Source organism: Homarus americanus, unplaced genomic scaffold, assembly GCF_018991925.1.
Source record: "Homarus americanus isolate GMGI-L3 unplaced genomic scaffold, GMGI_Hamer_2.0 scaffold8995, whole genome shotgun sequence".
Lineage (NCBI taxonomy): Eukaryota > Metazoa > Arthropoda > Malacostraca > Decapoda > Nephropidae > Homarus > Homarus americanus.
Window position 1 is genome coordinate 125967 of NW_024736506.1, and position 26346 is coordinate 152312.

Genomic DNA, 26346 nt, shown 5'->3' on the forward strand with positions numbered 1-26346 from the left:
AGACGTGTGTGTGTTGCCTCAATACAAACATGGACAATTAGCGTGGAGTGTGTGTGGACAGGTTCGGTATGTTCGGTACTTTAAAGCCAAATAATGAGAAAAATCCAGCCAGAGACGAACCTTGAGCAGGTAAGTCGCAGGTAACTCACTAATTAATGCCCGCCACAACACTTAATCCCTGCGACCCTCTCTTAACAGATTATCTCCGGGGATGATGACCACCACCACTGGTCACTACCACCAGTACAACCACTGGTTATTACCACTATAGCTACTACCACTAGCACCTCTACCTATTCGAGGCTTCACCACCAACACGAGGATTCACCACCATCACCACCTACGAGGCTTCACCACTCACACAAGGCTTCACCACCATCACCACCTACACGAGGCTTCACCACCACCACCTACACGAGGCTTCACCACCACCACCACCTACACGAGGCTTCACCACCACCACCTACACGAGGCTTCACCACCACCACCTACACGAGGCTTCCACCACCATCACCACCTACACGAGGCTTCACCACCATCACCACCTACACGAGGCTCACCACCACCACCTACACGAGGCTTCACCACCATCACCACCTACACGAGGCTTCACCACCATCACCACCTACACGAGGCTTCACCACCACCACCTACACGAGGCTTCACCATCACACCCTACACGAGGCTTCACCACCACCACCTACACGAGGCTTCACCACCACCACCTACACGAGGCTTCACCACCACCACCCACACAGAGGCTTCATCACCACCTACGAGGTTTCATCACCATCACCACCTACGAGGCTTCACCACCTCCTATTCGAGTCTTCACCACCTACACAACGCTTCACCACCACCACCTTCACGAGGCTTCACCGCTATCACCTACACGAGGCTTCACCACCACCACTTACACGAGGCTTCACCACGACTTACACGAGGCTTCACCACCACTTACACGGGGCTTCATCACCACCATCTACACGAGGCTTCATCACCACCCCCTCCTACATAGGGGTTCACCGCCACGAGGCTTCGTCACCATGACCACAAGGCTTCACCACCACCACGAGACTTCACTACCTCCTATTCGAGGCTTCACCGCACTGATCCTGCTATGAGAGATGACGCACTTTACACATATCAGAGATAATTCTTTAATCTCTAATAATTCTTGTTCAAAGCTTCGTGAAGAAACATACAACAACTAATACTACTACTACTACTACTACTACTACTAATAATAATAATAATTATAATAATAATAGGCACAGGACGGGCAAACGTTAAGCTGACTCGGCTCACAAACGTGGCAACGCGGGAAAGAAGGAAAGCCAGGCACTGTACATTGCTCGTGCTGGCGCTCTATCGGGCCTTCGAGTACTGGTGCTGTACCAGGCCTCGGTGCTGTACCAGGCCTCAGAGTACTGGTGCTGTACCTGGCCTCAGAGTACTGGTGCTGTACCAGGCCTCAGAATACTGGTGCTGTACCAGGCCTCAGAATACTGGTGCTGTACCAGGCCTCAGAATACTGGTGCTGTACCAGGCCTCAGAATACTGGAGCTGTACCAGGCCTCAGAATACTGGGTCTGTACCATGCTGTACCAGGCCTCAGAATACTGGTGCTGTACCAGGCCTCAGAGTACTATGCTGTACCAGGCCTCAGAGTACTGGTGCTGTACTGATGTTGTACCAGCTCAGAGTACTGGTGCTGTACCAGGCCTCAGAGTACTTATGCTGTACCAGGCCTCAGAATACTGGTGCTGTACCAGGCCTCAGAGTACTGGTGCTGGAGCCTCAGAGTACTGGTGCTGTACCAGGCCTCAAGTACTGGTGCTGTACTGCCAGGCCTCAGAGTGCTAGTGCTGTACCAAACCTCCAAAACTACACTGGTGCTGTACCAGGCCTCTTAGAGTACTGGTGCTGTACCAGGCCTCAGAATACTGGAGCTGTACCAGGCCTCAGAGTACTGGTGCTGTACCAGGCTGGGGCCTGGTGCTGTACCAGGCCTCCAGGTACTGGTGCTGTGCAGGCCTCAGAATGCTGGGCTGTACCAGGCCTCCAGAGTACTTATGCTGTACCAGGCCTCCAAGTACTGGTGCTGCTGCAGGCCTCAGAATGCTGGTGCTGTGCAGGCCTCAGAATGCTGGTGCTGTGCCAGGCCTCAGAGTGCTGGTGCTGTACCAGGCCTCAGGCTACTGGTGCTGTGCAGGCCTCAAATGCCCATGCTGTGCCAGGCCTCCAGAATGCTGGTGCTGTACTGGGCCTCCAGAGTGCTGGTGCTGTGCCAGGCCTCAGAGTGCACTAGTGCTGTACCAAACCTCAGAAGTACTTATGCTATGCAGGCCTCTCAGAATACTGGTGCTGTACCAGGCCTCAGAGTACCAGTGCTGTACCAGAGCCTCCAAATGCTGGTGCTGTGCCAAACCTCAGAGTACTGAGTGCTGTACCAGGCCTCAAGTGCTAGTGCTGTACCAGGCCTCAGAGAAGCTGCTGGTGCTGTACCAGGCCTCCAAAACTCTCTGGTGCTGTGCAGGCCTCAGAGTACTGGTGCTGTACCAGGCATCAGAAATACTGGTGCTGTGCAGGCCTCCAGGTACTGGTGCTGTGCCAGGCCTCCAGAATGCTGGTGCTGTGCCAGACACTCCAGAAATGCTGGTGCTGTGCCAGGCCTCCAGAGTACTGGTGCTGTGCAGGCCTCAAGAGTACTGTGCTGTACCAGGCCTCAAGCTCCTGGTGCTGTACCAGCCTCAGAGCTCTTATGCTGTACCAGGCCTCCAGGCCTGGTGCTGTACCAGGCCTCAGAGTACTGGTCTGTGCCAGGCCTCAGAGTGCTGGTGCTGTGCAGGCCTCAAGTGCAGTGCTGTACCAGGCCTCTAAGGTACTGGTGCTGTACTGAGCCTCAAAACTCTTTGGTGCTGCAGGCCTCAGAATGCTGGAGCTGTACCAGGCCTCAGAGTGCTGGTGCTGTGCCAGGCCTCAGGTGCTGGTGTGCCGAACCTCAGAATGCTGGTGCTGTGCCAGGCCTCCAGAGTACTTATGCTGTGCCAGGCCTCCAGAGTGCTGATGCTGTGCGGGCCTCAGAATGCTGATGCTGTGCCAGGCCTCAGAGTGCAGGTGCTGTGCCAGGCTTATCAAGGTACTGGTGCTGTGCCAGGCTCAAGGGCTCACTGAATGCTGCCACCCAGGCCTCAGAGTACTTATGCTGTACCAGGCCTCAGAGTACTGATGCTGTACCAGGCCTCAGAGTACTGGTGCTGTACCAGGCCTCAGAGTGCTGGTGCTGTGCCAGGCCTCAGAATACTGGTGCTGTACCAGGCCTCCAGAGTACTGGTGCTGTACCTGGCCTACAAGTACTGGTGCTGTGCCTGGCCTACAGAGTACTGGTGCTGTACCAGGCCTACAGTACTAGTGCTGTACCAGGCGTTGGGGAGTGCGGACACATGTGCTGGCCACTGGATAAAATAAAATGGACACGACAATAGGAGACTTCGTGTTTGGAGGGGGGGAGGGGGAGGAAGGAATACAGGGAAGGGGAAGAAGAGAGGAGAGCAGGGGGAGGAGGAGAGGGAGGAAGGAGGAAGGGAAGGAGGTGGGGGGAATAGGGGAAGGAAAGGAAGAGGGGGGGAGGAACGAAGAAGGAAAGAGGGAGGGCATGACTGGTGACAATGAGCAAGAGGGGAAGGGGAGGCGGGTGGGGGGGGCAGGTGGTGATGGAGGGGATGTATAGAGGGTGGGGGGGTAAAAGGTAACTAAGGGCAGATGGGAAATAATAACCATGGAGAATCATATCTGTACCATGGGAGGGGGAGACTCAGTTATATCCCCCACTCCTCTCTCTCCCTCGATGTCAACTCTTATTTTTTTTACCATCCCCCTCCTCCTCCAATCCCCCCCTACCTCCCCTATCATTGCCCTCATATTTCCTCCACCTCCCCCCCACCAAACCTTTCCCCTCTCCCTCCTCCCAATTTACTATCTCCCTTTCCTTCCTCTACCTTCCTCCCTAACCTCCCTTATCTCCTTGCCCCCTTCCCCCCAAATCCTGCCCCCTCCTCACCTTCCCCTACCCTCTACCATCCCTCCCTAACTTCCCCCTATGCCTCCCCTCGCCCATCTCCTCCACTTTCCCCCACCCCTACCTACCTCCTCCTCATCTTCACCCTCCACCAGTCCTCCCTAACCTCCCCTCCCTCCTTCCCTCCCCCGTGCTCATCCAGGTCCGCCCCTCCGCCATGTAACAGGGTAATCTGGTCGCGGGTATTCAGTACAGGCGTTGCGGCATGAACTTCACACCAAGAATCAATCCCCAGCTCACCCCCGGCCTCTCCACCTGGCTGACGGGTCAAGAGAACTAGCCCCTTTTCTTTCATGTCCCAAGGGCTGGATCACCTCATTCTACACAAGGGATGGTTAGGGTCCTGGTTGGGTAGAGGGTATGGGGGAGGGGGGGGTTAACTAGGGCAGGAGAGGGAGGTGGTACAGGGTGGGGGGCAGTGAGGACTTCATGGGTTTGGAGCTCACAAAGCCAGGTGTCAAAATTCAAAAGGGCCGCTGAGGAGTGATTCAAAGTCTCTTTTTTTTCCCTCGTCTAATAATGGCCGCCGCCGCTGCTCCCCCCCTCCCTCCCCTCTCCCTGATGTACTTCGTGTAAACAATCACTATTACGCTGCAGTTCTTCTGTTTATCACCTGAAGATTAGCCCCAGCTTATTTCACTTAATGATTAAATGCCCTAACACTACCTGGGTTCAGATAAGGTTAGGTTAGGTTAGGTTACCATTAGCGTTAGGTTAGGTTAGGTCACGTTAGGTAAAGGTGAACTAACCTGGGGTGGTCCATATGTTCTTCGTCTTAAGTCTTCAGTTTATTGATAAAATGAGTGATTTTATTCATGTGTTTATGCACTAGGGATGAATGATGTAGTGCGAGAGAGAGAGAGCACGGAGACAGATGGCTGGAGGGGTCGTCTGCAATACAATTAGACCACTGACTGTCAGCTAATACAGTTACCAGTTATTAGAAAGTGATTGTGACTGTCGAGTTCCCATTATCTCTCTAAAACACAATATCCGACCTATGTTATACAAAAGTGCTTTTATGATGGACCGGTTGTTGCTCTCCGTTCGTCTCTACGTCTGGTGATGGTGGTGGCGATGGTGGTGGTGATGGTGGTGGTGGTGGTGGTGGCGGTGGTGGTGGTGGTGGTGATGGTGGTGGTGGTAATGATAATTAGTAATGGTGGTGGTGATGATGATGATGGTGGTGATGGTGGTGGTGGTAATGATGGTGGTAATGGTGGTGGTGGTGGTGATGGTGGTGGTAATGATGGTGGTGGTGGAGGTCATGGTGATGGATGTGGTGGTGATGGTGGTGATGGTCTTAGTGATGGTGATAATGGCGGTGTTAGTGATGGTGATGATAGTGGTAATGGTGAAACTAACATTCTTCCTCTAATTGGCTGGATTTGTTAATTCTGATTTGGAAGGAGAATAAGATAGGGTGAGGGAGAGAGGGAGGCGGAGGGAGGGGAGAGAGAGTGTGTGGAGAGAGGGAGAGGAGAGTATATTAAGGGGTGAGGGAGGGGGAAGGAGGGAGAGAGGCGTAGGGAGGAGAAAGAGTGTGTGGGAGAGGGAGGAAGAGGGAAAATGAGGAGAAGAAATAAAGGCGGTAAGTGCAACATGGGACGCCTGTCCCAAAATGGTCCGTCTGGCGCATAGTAGTTATTTTCATCGATTGTATTATATTATAATAGATATAATAACACCAACTGTCGCTACACTATGTATATCACGAATTCTAAAAAAAAAAAAAATAAATAAATAAAAATAAAATTTCTTAAAGTCTATTTTTTTTGAAAATCAGGGTTTTTGTACCCCCCCCCCCAAAAGTGACATAAAATACAGAAAAATTTGAATATACAAGAAATTAAACGAATTCAAAAAATAATTCTCTATTTTTGTGTAATGTTTATGAATTACTAAGTGATGAAGATCCAGGCAGTAGTGGAAGTCCCCGGCAGTAGTGATAGTCCCTGGCAGTAATAGAAGTCCCTGGCAGTAGTGGAAGTCCCCGGCAGTAGTGGTAGTCCCTGGCAGTAGTAGAAGTACCCGGCAGTTGTAATAGTCGCCGGCAGTTCCGGCAGTAGTAGAAGTCCCGACAGTATTACTAGTCCCGGCAGTAGTAAAGTCCCTGGCAGTAGTAGAACTCAAGCCAGTAGAAGTCCCCAAGGTAGTGATAGTTCTACAGTAGTAGAAGTCCCTGGCAGTAGTGATAGTCCCTGCAGTAGTGATAGTTCCTGGCAGTAGTAGTCCCTGGCAGTAGTGATAGTCCCTATAGTAGTGATAGTCCCTGGCAGTAGTAGAAGTCCCTGGCAGTAGTGATAGTCCCTGGCAGTAGTGATAGTCCCCGGCAGTAGTGATAGTCCCTGGCAGTAGTAGAAGTCCCCGGCAGTAGTAATAGTCCCCGGCAGTAGTGATAGTCCCCGGCAGGAATTAATACATCAGTTGGTTAAATTAGTTGTGGTCAGTGTTAAAGAAAACTGGGACTTGTCAAGAGGAATATATCTGGCCACGGCCGGCTGGTCCTGTATCCGCTTGGAAAGAACACACACTCTTATGACCTAATTCTTTACCACCGTGCCTCAGAGATGGTATTTGGGTATTTTCAATAATATAATATATTTTGGCCACAGTACGAACCAACAGGAGTGTGAAGGCAACAGTATGATCCAACAGGGAGAGGCTACAGGCAACAGTGTGAACCAACAGGAGGGTCGTGCAGGCAACACTGAACCAACAGGAAGGTGCAGGTAACAGTGTGAACCAACAGGAAGAAGGTGCAGGCAACAGTGTGAACCAACGGAAAGAAGGTGCAAGCAACAGTGTGAGGTAACAGGAATAAGGTGCAAGCAACAGTGTGAACCAACAGGAAGAAGGTGCAAGCAACAGAGTGAACCAACAGGAAGAATGCACAGGCAACAGTGTGAAACAACAGGAAGAAGGCACAGGCAACAGTGTGAAACAACAGGAAGAGGAAGAAGCAGCGTGTACGAGAAGGAAGAAGAGGATACATAAGGGAAGAGGGGAGGAGGAGGAGGAGGACACTAACAGGTCGACAGCCTATAAGAAGCCCTCGGGCAGTACATGAGGCTGGAGGACAATAGGTCGAGGCTGGACAACAAAAGGCGTGAGCGAGTGTCAAGAAGACCTGAAGGTAGCACACGGGCCACCACAGCCACGACTTTGATGGCCCTCCTCCCCCAGCCGCGTCGCCGCCGTGTGATAACGCCTCTTCCTCGTCTTTTATCCCCCCAGAAAACATTCATAACGAGTCCCCAAGTCTTATTTCTTCATTCTTCTCCTCCACTTAAGAGAATAATGCGTCCCCTTTGATACGGCCTCGGCTCTTTCATTACTCGCCCATTAGCGCCTCTTTTCAATGTGTTCTTTATTTTCACAAAAAACCTTTGCAATTAACCACTTCAAGTCGCAGCCCCGAAACAATGCAGCCGAAATGAGATGCGGGACAGATGTGACAGGATCACCGATTATGGAACTCGATGCTGCGGGCTCATAAGGCTCATAACCACCTACAGTGCGAGGGGGAGTGTGAGCCTTACACCACCCCCGGCGTAAGGCTCACCGTGGCCCTCTCCCCCTGCCCCAAAGACGAGGCCCTGAAACACACTCCTCGAGGCGCTAGTTTCCCTCCCGATGGCGATCAAGTCGAGCGTCCTCGAGAACCTGGTCGTCCGCTCGCACAAAGAATTGATAAATATAATTATGTCAAATTTAGAAGTTCATTACGAGTCCTTGTGCAGGCGCGGCTCACCGACTCTGAATGCCCCGTTCCAATTTTATATCGATTAGTAAAATGAGATTCAACCCGTGACGTCAACGACAACAAGCGGAGGGTCGATGGTCACTTTGAGGTGCTGACGTCTGTCGCTAGGGCGTTGTACACGAGTCTCTTGATCGCTAATAAAACGAAATAATGTTCTATATGGATTTTTTTTCATATAACAACACCGGTACTGTAGTCCACAGCTTTCACTTTCCTATCTATACAGTAAGACACCTGTTATGACCACAAGTTTATTGAACCAACAAAGTTATTTCTTACAACATTCATCAACACTTCGCTGCAATAATACATCTTTACATAAAGTGGGTGTGTGTGTGTGATTCATACACCATATACTGCACACTTACAACTTATACTTATGGTGTACTGGTGATCACTTAACACTTCAGAATAACTTAGAGGTTATTGAAAAGGTGGTGAAGGTGACTATGAAAGAGTTATTATCCTTGAATAAGTAATTATCTCCTCTTCTTATTCCTGCAGCCCCTACTCCTGTTTCTCCTCCATCTCCTTTTCATCTTCCTTCTCTTTTTCCTGTTCCTGTTCTTCCTACTCCTCCTCTTCCATCTGTACCTCCTCCTCCTCCGCCACCACCTCCATCTGTTCCACCATCTAACATCCCCTCCCCAACCTCCGCTATTTAACACCTCCTCCCCACCACCCTACCCCCATCTAACAGCCTCCCCACACCCCCCCTCTAACACCCTCCCACCACCTCTACCCCCATCTGCACCTCTCCCCACCACCCTCCCCCCATCTAACACCTCCTCCCCACCTCACCCTACCCCCATCAATACCTCCTCCCCACCTCACCCTACCCCCCATCTAACACCCCTCCCACCTCCACCTCCACCCTACATCTAACACCTCCTCCCCCTACCCTACCCCCATCTAACACCTCCTCCCCACCACCCTAACCCCATCTAACACCTCCTCCCCACCACCCTACCCCCATCTAACACCTCCTCCCCAACCTCCCCCGCCTAGTATCCGTGACGCCTCCCATAATTACATCATATTGTCCGCGACTCAATGGCAATAAATAGGGCACGATTAATCTATAAATAGGCAGTAATTAATGGACGTAATTTGGTGGGGTTCCCCCTTTTGGCCGTAGCCAGAGTCAAAAGCACTGGGAGAGGAGGAGGAGGAGGAGGTAGAGGTACAGGAGGAGGAGGAGGTGGGGGGGGGGTAGAAGAGGAGAGGGAGGAGGTAATTTTCACCTTAGTATTCGCTCAGTGATTCGGATTCTTTCTGTGAATCTGGCTGAGTTGTTAAAAGGACCTATGTACCACCCCGACTCACCAGGGGACTCTAGCCACTATGCTTAGAGGTCAGTAAGGGTGGTTTTCGTCAAGGGGCTGGCAGGGACCCTCGAGCCCTGCCTACCACACTCTCCTAATATTTTCACCGATTTCCCCGCTCCTTCCCGACGGCAAATTGCAGTGTATCGGAATAGAGCCATTTAGACCTGTTTCCGTCCCGTCCCCGGAGTGTTGGGGGGCTGGGGGCAGAAGGAGGAGAAGGAAGAGGAGAAAGAGGATGGGGAGCAGAAAACAGAAGAGGAATGGAAAGGAGGAGGGTGAGGACGGGGAGAAAGAGGAGGAGGGTGAGAGAGAAAGGAGGAGGAAGAGGAGGAGAAGAAGGAGAAGCAGGAGGAGGAGAAGAGAAAGGGAAAGAAAAAGATGAGGAGGAGGAGGAGACAGAGGAGGAGGAAGAGGAGGAAGAGGAGGAGGAGGAAGATGAGGAGAAAGAGTAGAATGAAGAGGAGGGGTAATGACCAGCACACTATTCCATTTCTCTTCCTTATCTCTCTCTCTCTCTCTCTCTTCCTCTTCCTTTGTTTCTTCTTCCCCCTTACATCATCCTACCTCTCTCTCTTCTTCCTCCTCCTTTCTCTTCCTTTCCCTTATCTACCTCCATTCTTTTCATTATTTTTCCCCCTCTTTCCTCTCTCACTCTCCCTACTAAGCATACCTGGGAAGCGTGGGAGAGTGAGAAATGAGAGGGACTGGGAGTTGAGGATGAGAGGGAATGGAAGGTGACGAAAACAAGTGAGAGGGGAGTGGGAGAGGGGAGTGAGAAAAAGTATAAGAGCAAATGATAGGGCATGAGAGAAAGATGGGCGAGAGGGGACGAAAGGGGTCAAAGAAAGGTATTGAGAGGGGTGCGGGGGGGTTAGGAGTGAGAGGGGATTAGGAGTGAGAGGGGTAAGAAAGGGCGAGATGCGGTGAGAGGGAATTAAAAGGAGTGAGAAGGAGAGAGAGGTGAGTGAGATGGGGATGAGGGGGAATTAAAAGGAGTGAGAGGGAGTGAGAGAGATGAGTGAGGTGAGAGGGAGTGAGAGGGAGAGAGGAACTCACGGTAAAACGACCCGTGATGAAAGGCTTTCAATTGGGATAATTCGTACTAATTTGAGCTCGATTCATCCTCGTCTGTGACACGCTGCTTCTGATGTTCCTGGTGGCGGTGGCGGGCGGTGGCGGCTGTGATGGCTGTGGTAGCTGGTGGCGGCTGTGATGGCTGGTGGTGGTTGTTGCGGGCAGTGGCGACTGGTGGCGGCTGTGGTTGCTGGTGGCGGCTGTGGTGGCTGGTAGTGGCTGTGGTTGTTGGTGGTGACTGATGTTGTTGGTGGTAGCTGTGATGGCGGCTATGACACGCTGTTGCTGTTGCTGGCGGCTGCTTTTAATTCTATCTTTTCTTCCTCTTTCCAAAGATAACAACTCCGCACGCACGCACACGCACGCACACGTCTCGTTCATTACCACCTTCTTCCTTTCTTTCCATTCACTTAAAAAATGTCTATCGTACTTTCAAAAATAAATATACGCAATGAAAAATGAATCAACAACAACAATAACAATAATAATAATAATAATAATAATACAATCCCTCCCTTTCACATGCAGTTGAGTCCTTCCCTCCCTCCCTCCTTCCCTCCACCCACACAGCCCTTCCCTCCTTCCCTCCACCCACACAGCCCCTCCCCCTCCACCCACACAGCCCTTCCCTCCCTCCACCCACACAGCCCCTCCCTCCTACCCTCCACCCACAACCTCCCTCCTTCCCTCCACCCACACAACCCTCCCTCCTTCCCTCTCCACCCACAACCCCTCCCCTCACCACGCCTCCTCCTCTCACTCCACCCACCACAGCCCCTCCCTCCTTCCCTCCACCCACATTCTGTACAGACCCTCCCTCCCACAGTGAGAGGATCAATCAGGTGGGGGGGTGACTGGCAGTCTCCAAACTCGGATTGTAGCCAATTTGGTTTGGTGGGTGAGATTGGTGGTGCATACTGAGTGTGTGTGTGTGTGTGTGTGTGTGTGTGTGTGTGTGTGTGATGAGTGTGTGTGTGTGTGATGAGTGTGTGAGATGAGTGTGTGTGTGTGTGTGTGATGAGTGAGTGTGTGTGTGTGTGTGCGTGTGTGTGGTGGGAGGTTTGTGTGATGATGAGGAGTGTGTGCGAATTGGGGTGTGTGAGATGTATGTGAGTGTGGGTGCTAGAAATGTAAGTGTATGCGCGAATGTGGTGTGTGTAAGTGTGTGAGTGTGTGAGATGAGTGTGTGTGTGTGATGAGTGAGTGAGTGTGTGTGTGTGTGTGTGTGGTGGGAGTGTTTGTGTGATGATGAGTGAGTGTGTGTGCGAAGTTGAGAGTGTGTGCGAATGTAAGTGTGTGTGCGAATGTGAGTGTGTGTGCGAATGTTACTGTGTATGCGAATGTGAGTGTGTGAATGTGAGTGTATGTATATTCGCTGATGTTGGTGTTCGCCGTTATAGTCATCATAATTATAAACATGGCAGCCGCTGTCACCTAAACTTGGGGTCAATAATATCTAGTTAGGTGAGGTGAGGTTAGGTTAGGTTACATTAGGTCACGTTAGATTAGGTTAGGGTAGGTTAGGGTAGGCTAGCGTGATTAAGCTCAATATGAAATAAGCTGGGGTGATTAATCTTCAGGTAATCCGTATTTCTTATTATGTCGGTATTAATGGAGATATTACGGGGTTATCAACAACTCGAGGAGGACTCAAGATGGCGCCATTGTTATCTACACCTTCACCACCACAAGGGGACAACTTGAAAGCTTCCTTCAACACCACTATCGAGTTTCTGAGGCGGTGTTGTCACTGTTCCCTCCTCCTCACCTCACTGTGTGGTGGTGGTGGTGGTAATGGTGATGATGGTGTTGCTGGTGATGGTGGTGGTGGTGGTGGTAATATTAGTGATGATGGTGTTGCTGATGGTGTTGCTGGTGGTGGTGGTGCCCTGCCGTCAGCCTGCTCCTGACAGCCGCCCTGACCTGCTGCCTCGCTTTGTTCTGCAGTCTTTTGTCTTCACAGTAAACAAGCGATACACCAAACCATTTTTTTTATTCTTGAAATCAAGTTTGAGTTCACTCTTGTTTAACGAGTTTATTCGTAATTTGGCGTTTATAATATAACTTACAGAACAAGTAACATCATCATGTTCTTTTAGTTCATAATTAGGTGAGGTTAGGTTAAGTTAGGTCAGGTCAGGTTAAAGTTAGTGAGGTTAGGTGAGATTAGTTTAAGTCATTTGTGTTTAATTTAACAAGATTTTAAATTCTTTCATTCTAGTTCATAAAAGAAGAGTACAAAAAATTCTTGTCATTCAACACAATTCTAGTTCTTCAACGAACATAATTTCCCCATCATGAATTAAAAATCCTGAGTCCATTGTCACTATCATCAACGTATACATACAAGAAATTAAATCAAAATGCTTCAAACAGGGCTCTCAATATCTGTCTGTCTGTCGGTACGTCCACCTACCAACCAGCATGACGTATCTATTCCACACTCGTTCACGACGGCACTGTACACGACGTCTCCGGTAACTAACCCATGAGACACACAGTGTTGCCGGCGCAGCTACTCACACTGTCTACAGATGAGGTGAGGACGATGGGGGTGTACAGCCCACCTGCTGGCAACATTGCCTTCGTCACTCTTCTCTTATAATCATTTGTCATTTTCCAAAACGAAAATTTCCGGGAAGATGGATGGGACCGTCTCCTGGCCCTCACGGTCTCCCTATATTACGCCCTTAGACTTATTGTCGGGGTATGTCAGGGATTATGGCATCAGGGAAGTGACGAAGGATATGTTAGCCAACACGATTTGTTATACAACAAAATACACAAAAATATTGTGTGTGTGTGTGTATATATATATATATATATATATATATATATATATATATATATATATATATATATATATATATATATATATATATATATATATATAGTGTAAAGTACATAAGAATGGAGGAAACTGCAGCGGGCCTATTGGCCCATACTGGGCAGTCCTGTTTACACCCAAATCCTATCGCACATATAGCCATCCAACCTATGTTTGAAGTTATCCAGCGTATTCGAGTTAATGATGATGCTTGGTAACTTGTTCCACTACTCTATTCCCAAACCAATGTTTACCTATTTCGCACCTAAAGCTAAATTTGTCTAATTTAAAACCACTGTTACGAGTTTGCTCTTGGTTGGATAGTTTGAGTACGTTTGTAATGTCCCATTTGTTCAGCTCTGACTTCCATTTATACACCTCTATACACACACGATTATATCCTCGCTTGGTGAGTGTGGGAGGGGGTGACCTGTATTGTCCCGCCTCCAGACTCCCTCAAGAGCCGTCACGTGACCTGTCATGAGCAGGTCCCCACCAGGAGGAAGTTATGGGGAATGCGGGGGATGGGTGGCACTGACATGGGCACGAGCTGCAGGTGGTAGGATGAGGACAGGAAAGTGGGGGAAGGGAAGGGAAGGAAAGGAGGAGGAGGAGGAGAAAGGAAGATAAAGGGGGAGGGAGGGAAAGAGGGCGAAGGGAAGGGGAAAGAACATAAGAATGGAGGAAACTGCAGCGGGCCTACTGGCCCATACTGGGCAGTCCCGCTTACACCCAACCCCTATCGCTCATATTGCCATCCAACCTATGTTTGAAGTTATCCAGCGTATTTGAGTTAATGATGATGTTTGGTAACTTGTTCCACTCATCCACTATTCTATTTCCAAACCAGGGAGGGAAAGAGGATGAAGGGAAGGGGGATGGAGGGAAAGAAGGGGAAAGGAGGGAAGGATGGCGAAAGGAAGGAAAAAGAAAGGGAGGAAGGTAGAGAAGGGAAGGGGAAAGGAGTGAGGGAGGATAAACGGGAGGGTAGGAGGGTGAAGGGGAGGGAAGGAAGGTGAAGGGGAGAGGAAGGGGATCAGCTTACCACAGTTCGGTCTCACACTAACAGCTCACATTAGTGCTCTCACATTATGAACCTCAGCGGGTCACGTTCTAAGTCTCTCATACTGTTACACTCACACTAAGTCCTTCACACCCGCACAATCACCCCATGAGACTCACACACACTATTCGCATACTAACTCTCCCACCCACCACAACACCATACCACTACTCACACACCCATCTACCACAACATCACTACCCACACAACTACCACTTACACACCCACCACAACACACCACTACCCCATACACTCAATAACCCACCACCAACCACAGACACCACCCACCACACCACCCACCCACCACCACCCACCCACCACAGCCAACCACAGACACCACCCACCACCACCCACCGCAGCAACACCACACCCCACCACCCACCCACCACCACCACCACCACCACCACCCTGCCTTCTTGTACTAACCAGCAACGCGAGTGTCCTCTAAACTGGTCATTAAATCCTTTAATTACTCAACAGTGATGATGGTGGTTAGACAGTCGAGTGTCATTGTTGTTCCTGATGGCTACCGATGGTCCTACAGCTGGTACTCGACCTACTGCTGGATAAAGAAGGAGCGTAGTGGAGAGGGAGGAGAGGAGGGGGGAGTGGGAGGAGAGAGGGAGGAGAGGAGGGGGCGTTGTTTCGTTGAGTGGTGGTGGAGGACGAATTAACAATAAGATGGCTTATTCTTCAGCCTAGGAGGACAGTAGTTAGGTGTCCTCCAGCCACTCACAGGACAGTCACCCCTTGTTCAGTCTGTATGGTGACGCTCGTGTTGTGTGTGTGGTCGACAATGCAATCATCAACTGATACGAGAGAGGGACAATGCCGGAGGTAACACACACAAGCATACGCATACACACACCCATACGCACCACGCACGCACACACACACACACTCACAGGGACAGTACTTGGCCTTGTTACCCACCTGCCACACTGCGCTCGAAAACACGGAAGGTTTTGGTGTTAGTTCTGTTCACATGCTGCGAACTTATGGATATTGATATATTATTGTTTTAAATCTTAATATAACAGATGTCGGCAACAGATTCTTTAAAGTCCTTAACTTCTAAATTACTGTACATGTCGATGTCACTAAAGGGCAGTCATGAGAGGTTGTGTTAAGAGCGCCATAGCTTTGGAATGACGAAAATGATTCCGGGACTTAGAAACCTTCCATATCAGGATAGGTTAAAGAAACTAAACTTGCATTCCCTAGAAAGACGAAGAGTGTGGGGAGACATGATAGAAGTATTTAAGTGGGTGAAAGGAATCAATAAAGGGGATATAGATAAAGTTCTTATAATATCCGAGCAGGATAGGACTCGAAGCAACGGATTTAAGTTGGATAAGTTTAGGTTTAGGAGGGAGATAGGAAGGAACTGGTTCACTAATAGGGTGGTGGACGAGTGGAACAAGCTTAGCAACTTTGTAGTAAGTGCGGGAACGCTGGAAAGTTTCAAAAAGAGGCTGGATAGATTCATGGATGATAGAGAGTGGTAGTAACTCTCGACAGGAGCTGCCATGCACAGGCCAACCGGCCTATTGCAGACTCCTTACTTTCTTATGTTCTTATACGTGTCACGGTCATATAATTTTCTTTACGCTCTCGATAATGACAGTTTTATATAGATACAGACAGACTCATGCACATGGACGCTTATAGTCCCCCAAAAAGAGAAGTTAGAGGATAGACTCACCTGGACGCGAGCTTCAGACAGATCAAGCCTCATGGCGAGCTCCTCCCTGGTGAAGACGTCCGGGTACTGAGTCTTCTCGAAGGCTCGCTCAAGCTGGTGCAGCTGGTAGGTGGTGAAGGTGGTGCGTGAGCGACGGACCTGCGGGCGAGGGGCACCTGTACACGTCAGCTTCAGGGAGATACAAGAGGAGGACTTGTAGTGTTGGCTAGTGGGGGGGAGGGTGGGGGAGGGCACACGCCTATACCTGTCCACCCACGCCTACACGCCTTCGTGTCTCCAGTCTCTACACATCTGTACACATTCGTCTCTTTAAAGCGTTCCACACACGTCTCTTATGCATGTTACTACACACACACACACACACGCACTCGCCAAGACCGTGTGGTGACGGGCAGTGCTCTATGAACTATTAAAATAATTAAATCATCATCAGTAATACCCTAAGGTTGAACTAGGGATCCTGACTAATCTCAGGTAAACTAATTCATAAGGGTGCCAATTTAAAAGTGTCTTGTGTCCAATTTCTTGCGATTTTTTCACAGTGATTTTTAAGAAAAGATTTGGTTGAATGTATAAAACGTGTATTAATCAGGTGAAGGAGTGAGAGAAAAAAGACTTTGAACTTACTAAAGGAATAAGTAGTTTGTGTTCTCAGCGACATCGGTACTTAGGTGAATCAGATTAAATTAAGTGTATATATCGCTCAGTGGTCTGTGAAATAATTTACTGAGGATTTATATTGAAATTCATATCCAGCGTTTCAGCCACGAGCTACCTGTAACTAATTAAGAAATTTGTTTTTTTTCTAGCTCGTAAATTGGACTTTATTCTCTAAATTTTAAAACAAACATTGAAGTGAAAATTACGACGAAAACCTTTAATATTATTACAGGTCGTAAGGACACGTTTACTCTCAGGACCTAGCCTAACCTAACCATCCGGGCCAAAATTTGATCTGATAATGAGACATGATGCATAATACCTATACCTAATATCATGCTAGATTAACGTGATACACAAATATTCCTTGATTAACTTAATACATATAACATGATACATTCTTTATATATGTTTGTTTACTATTTTATTTGATATATTTCCAATGGTTATATATCACTGGGGCTTCTAGATGACACGAGACTGTATGTGTGTGTGTGTGTGTGTGCGCGCGTCTGCTATCTGTCTCTATTTTTCCTGTCTGTCTCTCTCAAACTGTCTCTGTGTTTCTGTCTGGCAGTCTCTCTGTCTGGCTCTCTCTCTATATCTATCTATCTCTAATTTTGACTGTCTGTTTGTTTCTGTCTATCACTCTCTGTCTATCTCCTTCTGCTTGTGTCTGGCTGTCTGGCTCTCTTTCTACTTCTCTTTCTCTGTCTGTCTTTCTATCTGTCTGTCTGTCTCTCTGTCTCTCTCTGTACATAAAGAAAATCACTGTTATTATGTCACCTGTAGACCTCTGAACCTCCTCCAGTTACGACAGGTGTAAAACATTATCCTAAAGGGCCACTGAAGATTACCCCAACAACGCTTCCTGGGGTGGTCGTGTTAAGATGCGTCCACACATGCGTATACAGTAGCTAAAACAACTATCTGTGCATACTTCGTGGGGAAACAATATGAGACCATGGGCGATGAATATTGGTATATGAGGGCTGTCACTAATCACACGTAAAATTTCCGAGCATATCGACCCCCACCTACACAGATAGTTGTTTTAGCTACTGTACATTATGTCATAAACATGTGATCAACAAGAGGAAACACCGATCTAGTGCACGCGGCCGCATACCCTACCAGAGTCGGAACCCTCTGCCTCATTTCGTCTTGTCAATTACATGTTGACGACAAAATGTACTCACGTGTGGACGCACCTTATGTGTTGTGTGAGGTTAGGATGGTGTTTGTGTTTTAGGTTGGTGTTAGTGGTAGGTTAGGTTGGTGTTAGTGGTAGGTTAGGTTGGTGTTTGTGGTAGGTTAGGTTGGTGTTAGTGGTAGGTTTAGGTTGGTGTTTGTGGTAGGATTAGGTTGGTGTTTGTGGTAGGTTAGGTTGGTGTTTGTGGTAGGTTAGGTTGGTGTTTGTGGTAGGTTAGGTTGGTGTTTGTGGTAGGTTAGGTTGGTGTTTGTGGTAGGTTAGGTTGGTGTTTGTGGTAGGTTGGGTGTTTGTGTTTTAGGTTGGTGTTTGTGGTAGGTTAGGTTGGTGTTAGTGGTAGGTTAGGTTGGTGTTTGTGGTAGGTTAGGTTGGTGTTAGTGGTAGGTTAGGTTGGTGTTAGTGGTAGGTTAGGTTGGTGTTTGTGGTAGGTTAGGTTGGTGTTTGTGGTAGGTTAGGTTGGTGTTTGTGGTAGGTTAGGTTGGTGTTAGTGGTAGGTTAGGTTGGTGTTTGTGGTAGGTTAGGTTGGTGTTTGTGGTAGGTTAGGTTGGTGTTTGTGGTAGGTTAGGTTGGTGTTTGTGGTAGGTTAGGTTGGTGTTTGTGGTAGGTTGGGTTGGTGTTTGTGGTAGGTTAGGTTGGTGTTTGTGGTAGGTTGGGTTGGTGTTTGGTGGGTTAGGTTGGTGTTAGTGGTAGGTTAGGTTGGTGTTTGTGGTAGGTTAGGTTGGTGTTTGTGTTTGGGTTGGTGTTAGTGGTAGGTTAGGTTGGTGTTAGTGGTAGGTTAGGTTGGTGTTTGTGGTAGGTTAGGTTGGTGTTTTGTGGTAGGTTAGGATGGTGTGTTTTAGGTTGGTGTTGAGTGGTAGGTTAGGTTGGTGTTTGTGGTAGGTTAGGTTGGTGTTTGTGGTGGTTGGGTTGGTGTTTGTGGTAGGTTAGGTTGGTGTTAGTGGTAGGTTAGGTTGGTGTTTGTGGTAGGTTAGGTTGGTGTTTGTGGTAGGTTAGGTTGGTGTTTGTGGTAGGTTGGGTTGGTGTTAGTGGTAGGTTAGGTTGGTGTTTGTGGTAGGTTAGGTTGGTGATTGTGTTGGTTAGGTTGGTGTTTGTGGTAGGTTAGGTTGGTGTTTGTGGTAGGTTAGGTTGGTGTTTGTGGTAGGTTAGGTTGGTGTTGTGGTAGGTTAGGTTGGTGTTTGTGGTAGGTTAGGTTGGTGTTTGTGGTAGGTTAGGTTGGTGTTTGTGGTAGGTTAGGTTGGTGTTTGTGGTGGGTTTAGGTTGGTGTTGAGTGGTAGGTTAGGTTGGTGTAGAGTGGTAGGTTGGTTTGGGTTAGTGGTAGGTTAGGTTGGTGTTTGTGGTAGGTTAGGTTGGTGTTTGTGGTAGGTTAGGTTGGTGTTTGTGGTAGGTTAGGTTGGTGTTAGTGGTAGGTTGGGTTGGTGTTTGTGGTAGGTTGGGTTGGTGTTGGTGGTGAAGTTGGGTTGGTGTTTGTGGTAGGTTAGGTTGGTGTTAGTGGTAGGTTAGGTTGGTGTTTGTGGTAGGTTAGGTTGTTTGTGGTAGGTTAGGTTGGTGTTTGTGGTAGGTTAGGTTGGTGTTAGTGGTAGGTTAGGTTGGTGTTAGTGGTGGAGTTAGGTTGGTGTTTGTGGTAGGTTGGGTTGGTGTTAGTGGTAGGTTAGGTTGGTGTTAGTGGTAGATTAGGTTGGTGTTTGTGGTGGTTAGGTTGGTGTTAGTGGTAGGTTGGGTTGGTGTTGGTGGTAGGTTAGGTTGGTGTTTGTGGTAGGTTAGGTTGGTGTTAGTGGTAGGTTAGGTGGTGTTAGTGGTAGGTTAGTTTGGTGTTAGTGGTAGGTTGGGTTGGTTGTTTGTGGTGGGATTGGGTTGGTGTTTGTGGTAGGTTAGGTTGGTGTTTGTGGTAGGTTAGGTTGGTGTTTGTGGTAGGTTAGGTTGGTGTTAGTGGTAGGTTAGGTTGGTGTTCTGTGGTGGTTGGGTTGGTGTTAGTGGTAGGTTAGGTTGGTTTGTGGTAGGTTAGGTTGGTGTTTGTGGTGGGTTAGGTTGGTGTTTGTGGTAGGTTAGGTTGGTGTTTGTGGTAGGTTAGGTTGGTGTTTGTGGTAGGTTAGGTTGGTGTAGTGGTAGGTTAGGTTGGTGTTTGTGGTAGGTTAGGTTGGTGTTTGTGGTAGGTTAGGTTAGATTAGTGTTAGGATGGTTAATCTTATGGTGAAAGAGGTTGGGAATTAATCTTCAGCTGATCTATCTGGTCATACTGAGAGACGGAACAAGGTCACCAGTACAGGTCACTACAGGACAGGCAGGTGGTCAGGACAGGTGGTCAGGAGAGGTGTGTCAGTATCTCTCTTACCTTACGAGGTTTGTCGGGGTCGAAGGGATCGGTGTGTTGGTCAGGACACTCCGGGGACGTGGTCGGGTCCCCCTCACCCCGCGGGGACACCTCGGGGCTCCCTACACCCACTCCGGACTCTGCAACACAAACACAACACATTGGTCAGGTGAGGGGAGGAAGACACTGCAACACTAACAACAACAACAACAAGGCAGTTTGATGAGAACAAACTCTGCAACATTACCTAACGATATGGGATGGAGTGGGGCAGGTTTTCGAGACGGGATGGGGGAGTTGCGGGGAAAGGTGGGGAGGTGCAGTTGTGGTGGAGGTGTAGTTGTGGGGTAAGGGGCGCGGAGGGATGGGGATGTGTAGTTATAGGGTAAGGGGAGGGGGGGACGGGGAGGTAGCTGTGGGGAGGGGTGGGGTCAGGTAGCTGGCTGACAGGGCGGGAGGTGAAGCTAAGAGGCGGGTGAGGAAGTTGCAGGGCAGGAAGGAGAGGTGTAGTTGAGAGGTAAGGGGCGGGGATGTGTAGTTGCGGGGTAAGGGGCGGGGAGGTGCAGTTTCGGGGTAAGAGACGGGGCTGGTGGGTAGGAGCAGGGTTAGGGGTAGGGCTGGGTGCGTGGGGCAAGGCTGGGCGGGGCTGGAGGGGATGGGGCGGAGCGGGGCAGGGCGGGGCGGAGCGTGGTGGTCGAGCGGTTACACACCCTGGACGTTGGTAATCCTTCATTTCGCGGCCAGCGTAGCGTAAATTGATGGTGGGTGACGCTAAGCCGCCCAGAGGTGTTGGCGAGGTGAGCACCACAGCGCTGCCATTACCCTGCTGCCGCCGCCGCCGCCACCACCACAGTGCCGCCTCCACCACCACACTGCCGCCGCCGCCACCACACTGCCGCCGCCACCATCACACTGCCGCCGCCGCCACCATCACACTGCCACCCATAACACCACCACCAAGAAACCATGCTTCCTAGCCAAGGTGTACACCTCTAAGGGCTTCCTAGCACATGTGTACACCACTAGACACATCTCGCTACTAATAAAGTTATTAACCACTTTTTAAAGATTTCCAAAGCGTACTTAGAGGCGCACCTGCCCTCACTGTTGGACCACCTGGGTGGCTCATACACCTTGGCTATGGCTGCAGCTGGTCAAACCCTCGGCCTCTCTCCTCCAACTGTGACCAGATAATTTAACCCACTGAAGAATGGTTGTTATTTAGATGGAGAGAGAGAGAGAGAGAGAGATCCGAATAAGAACTTTCACCACCTTGTCAATACATACCCGGAATCACAGTGTATGGGGGGGGGGAGGGAGGATGAGGAAAGGCGTTCTTAAGAGAGTATAACACCATCGTCTCTACAACCTTGGGCGCGATAATAACTGTATCTCTCCTATGTGCTGTTAATGACGTTCTTAACCCGGGTTCAACATCTCTATCTCTCTCCACTTCTCTCTCTCTTTTTATCTCTCTCTCTCTCTCTCTCTCTCTCTCTCACGACCCCCATATCACCACAAGGCGACCACAGCACGACCTCTATACGACCTTTGTATCATCACCTACACGGCTACAATACGACCAGTGCACGACCCAAGTAAGACTTCTGGCTTTATGATGCGAAGCTTAACCTCTTTTCTGTCCCAGTCACCCTCCCGCCTCCTACAGTCACAATCCAGTTACTCTCACCTCCCAGTCACCACCCACACTCACCTCACCTACCACACTTACTTCATCTCCCATAGCCAACTCCTCAGTCACTTCACCTCTCACAGTCACCCTTCTACAGTCAATTCCGTGCACCTCACCTCCCACAGTCACCTCACCTCCCACAGTCAATCTCAAGCACCTCACCTGAAAATCATCTCATTTCCCTCATTACGTCTCGCTATTCAACGGTGCTGTTCTCGTGTTCACCTCATAAACCTCATCACCCATTCATGAGTGGACCCTCATTCTCCACCTGAGTGCTTCCCTCATTTGCATACGAGTGGAGATTACCTGGTGAATAATAGTCAGTCACCAGGAATCAAGACGCTTGGCTCTCCTCCTCTCAATTCAGATATATACATCTATTTAAACCTAGATTAAACGTCCTAATTGTTCTATTATCTTGTACTCAGATATCCAATAAATCTTCAGTTATGAGAGATAAATTGCATTAAATTATCACAGATCTATAATTATTTTAGAGGTAAAAAATAAACATTATAAATTTCTAGTTGAAAATCTATATCAGACTCAAACTCCAACCCTGTATTGTTTTAAAATCTATTTCATGATTTATTTCATGATATTTTTCTATATCAAATACTGAAATCTTTAGTGATAGCGAAAAAAAAATAAATTAAAAATCGGTAAACATTTCAAAAATCTATTTCGCCATCAAACACGACAGCTATCCAGTTAAAATCTTTTTCAAAAACAAAAATCATAAAAGTCTCGGGTGATTTTCACTGACTCTATAACTGAATAATAACAACTATTACTAGTGGAAGAATTATTGTGGAAATATAATACTTTTAGAGTATTATTATTTCTCCTCCATCGGCCTCCTACTTCTCCTCCATTGGCCTCCTACTTCTCCATCGGCCTCCTACTTCTCCTCCATTGGCCTCCTACTTCTCCTCCATTGGCCTCCTACTTCTCCTCCATTGGCCTCCTACTTCTCCATTGGCCTCCTACTTCTCCTCCTCCTCCTACATTCGCTTTCCCCTCCTTCATCGGCATCTTTTTCCTTCTCTATGCCTTCGACTTCACCTCATCGAACATGCACCAGACAACTGATAAGCTGTACTCGCCACACCCTGTACGACCCATACCCAATATTCGCCACACCCTGTACAACGCACACCATGCCACACCCTGTACAACCCATACCATGCCACACCCTGTACAACCCATACCCTGTACACGTCACACCTTGTACACACCACACCATGTACAAGAGCAGTAGGTTAGGTTAGGTTAGGTTGGGACGTAAGAGGTGTAAATACCACATCGGGCGAGAACTGATTATATGGTTGGCCACACTAGGAATTCCACTCATCCTATAGCCCTCCAGAATCCTCCCCCCCCCCAACTCTCTCTTACGTTAAATGCCTCTTTTATGTCTCTCTCCGTAACTAAGGCTGTGAGAATATAACTAGTTAAAGTATAGTCTTACAGTAGTTTCGACGCCCTGTTGCCTTGTTCTGTTGAGGGAGTGAACGATCAAGTACTAAGGTTCTCAGTAAAGGGAAATATTTCATGTTTGTTATAATCTTCGGGAATGTGGACCGTGATACCGTCTGGAGCTTCTCTTGACACAGTTCATCAGTATTATGACACATTCCATTAGTCATAAGACACCATTTGAATACCTTGTGACACCTTGTTGTATCATGATGTAGTTATAACGTGATAGCCTTAACTTATGACAAACAGGAGGATACATGATAGTGTTGTTCAATGGTGATTATATTATACAACGACACCAGGTAGCGACGTGCAGGTATGGCTGACGATACAAAACATTGTCACTGATCGTCAGCGAGATACTGTACTGACGTCACCATTGTACTGACGTTATTGACGTTATTTACTATACTGACGTCACCTCTATAATTATAACCACCAACGATAAATTACGACTCATTTCTGAATCAATCCAAGACCAACTGAACATTATTCTCAAATATGACTTTCAAAAACAGAGCCACAGGTAGTACGAGTTGCAGGTGTATATTACTTCAGGTGTATATTACTTCAGGTGTATATTACTTCAGGTGTATATTACTTCAGGTGTAACGTATAGAAGCACAAGCATGACAGAGGTAGTGACTTAACACAGATGTATGTTAAGACGCGCACAAAGATTACTGAACTTGGTCATTAGTCGTGGTACATAAACGTTTTGTTATTTTCCTGCATGATCACACGAGCTGAAGGTGAAACTGAAGGTGACGGATTCACTATCACCTTCTATTGAAAGTGATTTTGGTGTCGTTACTTTCCGCTTACTTATAGTTTATTGGTGATCATGATTATTATTCTGTTCTTATCGGGTCATATTCGTCATGATTGTACGGTAGGTGGTGTGGGGGGGGGGGAGTTCTGTAGGTGTGGGGAGAGACTTGCAGGTGTGGGGAGAGACTTGCAGGTGTGGGAACAGTCCTGCAGGTGTGGGGAGAGTCCTGCGGGTGTGGGGAGAGTCCTGTTAGGTGTGGAGAGATTTGGCAGATGTGGGGAGAGTCCTGCAGGCGAGGGGAGATTTCTGCAGACTTGGGGAGATTTTTACAGGTATGGGGAGAGCTCTGCAGTTGTGGGGAGAGACCTACAGGTGTGGGGAGAGTCCTACAGTGGGGACAGTCCTACAGGTGTGGGAAATGTCATTGTAGGTGTGGGATGGTGTGTGCACGATTACCACACCTGCGGGACTCCCCCACACCTTCAGGACTTCCCTACACCTGCAGAACTCTCCCCATATCTGTAGGACTGTCCCCACACCTGCAGGACTGTTCCCACACCTGCAAGTGTGATGGTCGTGCACACACCACCTCACAGAACCCAAACACAGCCCACAGCAGTGAGCCCCAGCGTGGTGGGTTAACATAGGGGGTGGGCTGAGTGTGGTGAGGACCTCAGTGGAGTCCTTAACACGACCCGTCAACCTCCGGGCGGGGCCGTAGAGGTTGACCTTCACCAAGTGGTTTAATACACCTTCTGCTATCGCTATTCCTTACCTCTTGGTACAGGAGGACGTACCATGGAGGTGGACCTGTGTGGCTGTATCGATTCCAAGCACATGATTGCCATGATGTAAGCCGCACATACACGTACACGTACACACAACAACGCCCGGTGTCGGCTGAATAGAACAAGTCAGGCGCATGGGAATGGGATATGACCAATGGCCTGCCTGAACGATGAGCTCAGTAAGTACACCCAGGGACATGCCCGCCCTCCCTCCCTCCCTCCTCTTAACTCACCTCTCACTGCCTCACCGTCACCTCATTATCACCACCTCAGCGACACCTCATTATCACCTCAACGACATCTCATTATCACCTCACCATCACCAGCGCCTCACCATCACGAAAAAGTTCACCTCAACACAGCCAACTCTTAGTTGTTCTCCCTCTGATTGTCTGTCTGTCTGTTTACCTGTGTGAGACGGTCTGTCTGAGTGTGTGGCTGTATGAGTCTGTCTTTGTGTGTCTTATTATCTGTCAGTTGGTCTATCTGTCTGTCAGTCTGCCTTTCTGCCTGTGTGTCTGTCTGCCAGTTTACCTTTCTGTCTGAATGTGTGTGTGTGAATTTGGTTGTGTTTGCCTGTCTGACTGAATGTATCTGTTTGTTTGTCTGTCTGGCTGAATATATGTCTGTCTTTCCGTGTGAGTGTATCTGTCTGAGGCTCTTGCCCACAGTAAAGTATAAATTACAAGGCGCCGACCCCCACATCGACAACTTTCTAATCTCGACCAAACATCCTCACGTAAATTCCTCAATGGCGAGTAAATGACACGAATTCAGACGCTGGCCGACTGCACAATGAACAATTAAATGTAAATACCTCGTGGGCCCCAAGATGATGGCTGGCAGAGATTAAGCCTCGGTGTGAATAGGGTCCAATTTACCTAAAGAAGTACACCCAATTCGAGACACATTCTGTAGAAAACGGATAAACCCACCAACTTACCCTTCTAATTTAAATCCCAGCACAAAGGCGCGACAATAAAAATGACAAATTGGTTGATTCTATTCTCGCCCTATTACGCTCATTACAATTTTAAGGCCATTTCACACTTCTGTTAGCTTGAATTGGCATCCAAATTGGAGGAGCGAGATGAAGACTTGAAGAGGTCGCGTGAAATTGAGTCACTTTGAGTCAATTTATGACAATTTAGAGTTAATTTGGCCGCGGTGTTGAAGGTGGGAGGGGAGGGGCCACGACCAGACGAAAGAAAAAAAGGTATCGAGAGAAAAAATGGAATAAATTTGAAATTGAAAGAAAAATCAATACGAGAAACGACAACAGTTCGATAATTCAGGGACGACAAGTTGACCATTTTAACGCGGTTGAGGAGTTGACGATGGAAAGGTAATGGAGGGAAAATGGATAAATGTATTGAAGGATAATAATAATAATACTAAAAATAATAATAATAATAATAATAATAATAAAATAATAAATAATAACAATAACAGTAATAATAATATTAATTAATGAAATAATAAAAATTTCTAGAAAAAAAAAATAATAATAAAAAATCACAAGGTCTATCTATAAATTGTATAAGATAATGCAAAGTCGAATTTACACTCAATACAAACAAGAAGTG

General features: G+C 48.3%; 1 protein-coding gene across 2 annotated transcripts in view; it reads right to left on the bottom strand.

Moving 5' to 3' along the window:
- The window catches only part of LOC121872179 (retinal homeobox protein Rx1-like), a 51035-nt gene that overhangs the window by 8852 nt on the left and 15837 nt on the right, over positions 1 to 26346 (bottom strand). Inside the window, exons 2-3 of one of the 2 annotated variants that reach the window (XM_042374852.1) lie at positions 20044 to 20162; positions 15845 to 15982 (exon numbers count right to left, since the gene is read on the bottom strand). In XM_042374852.1, coding sequence (XP_042230786.1) covers positions 15845 to 15982; positions 20044 to 20162 — 257 coding nt within the window. Of the gene's footprint in view, positions 1 to 15844; positions 16013 to 20043; positions 20163 to 26346 lie in introns of both variants that reach the window. The other variant, XM_042374851.1, reaches the window with a different exon arrangement.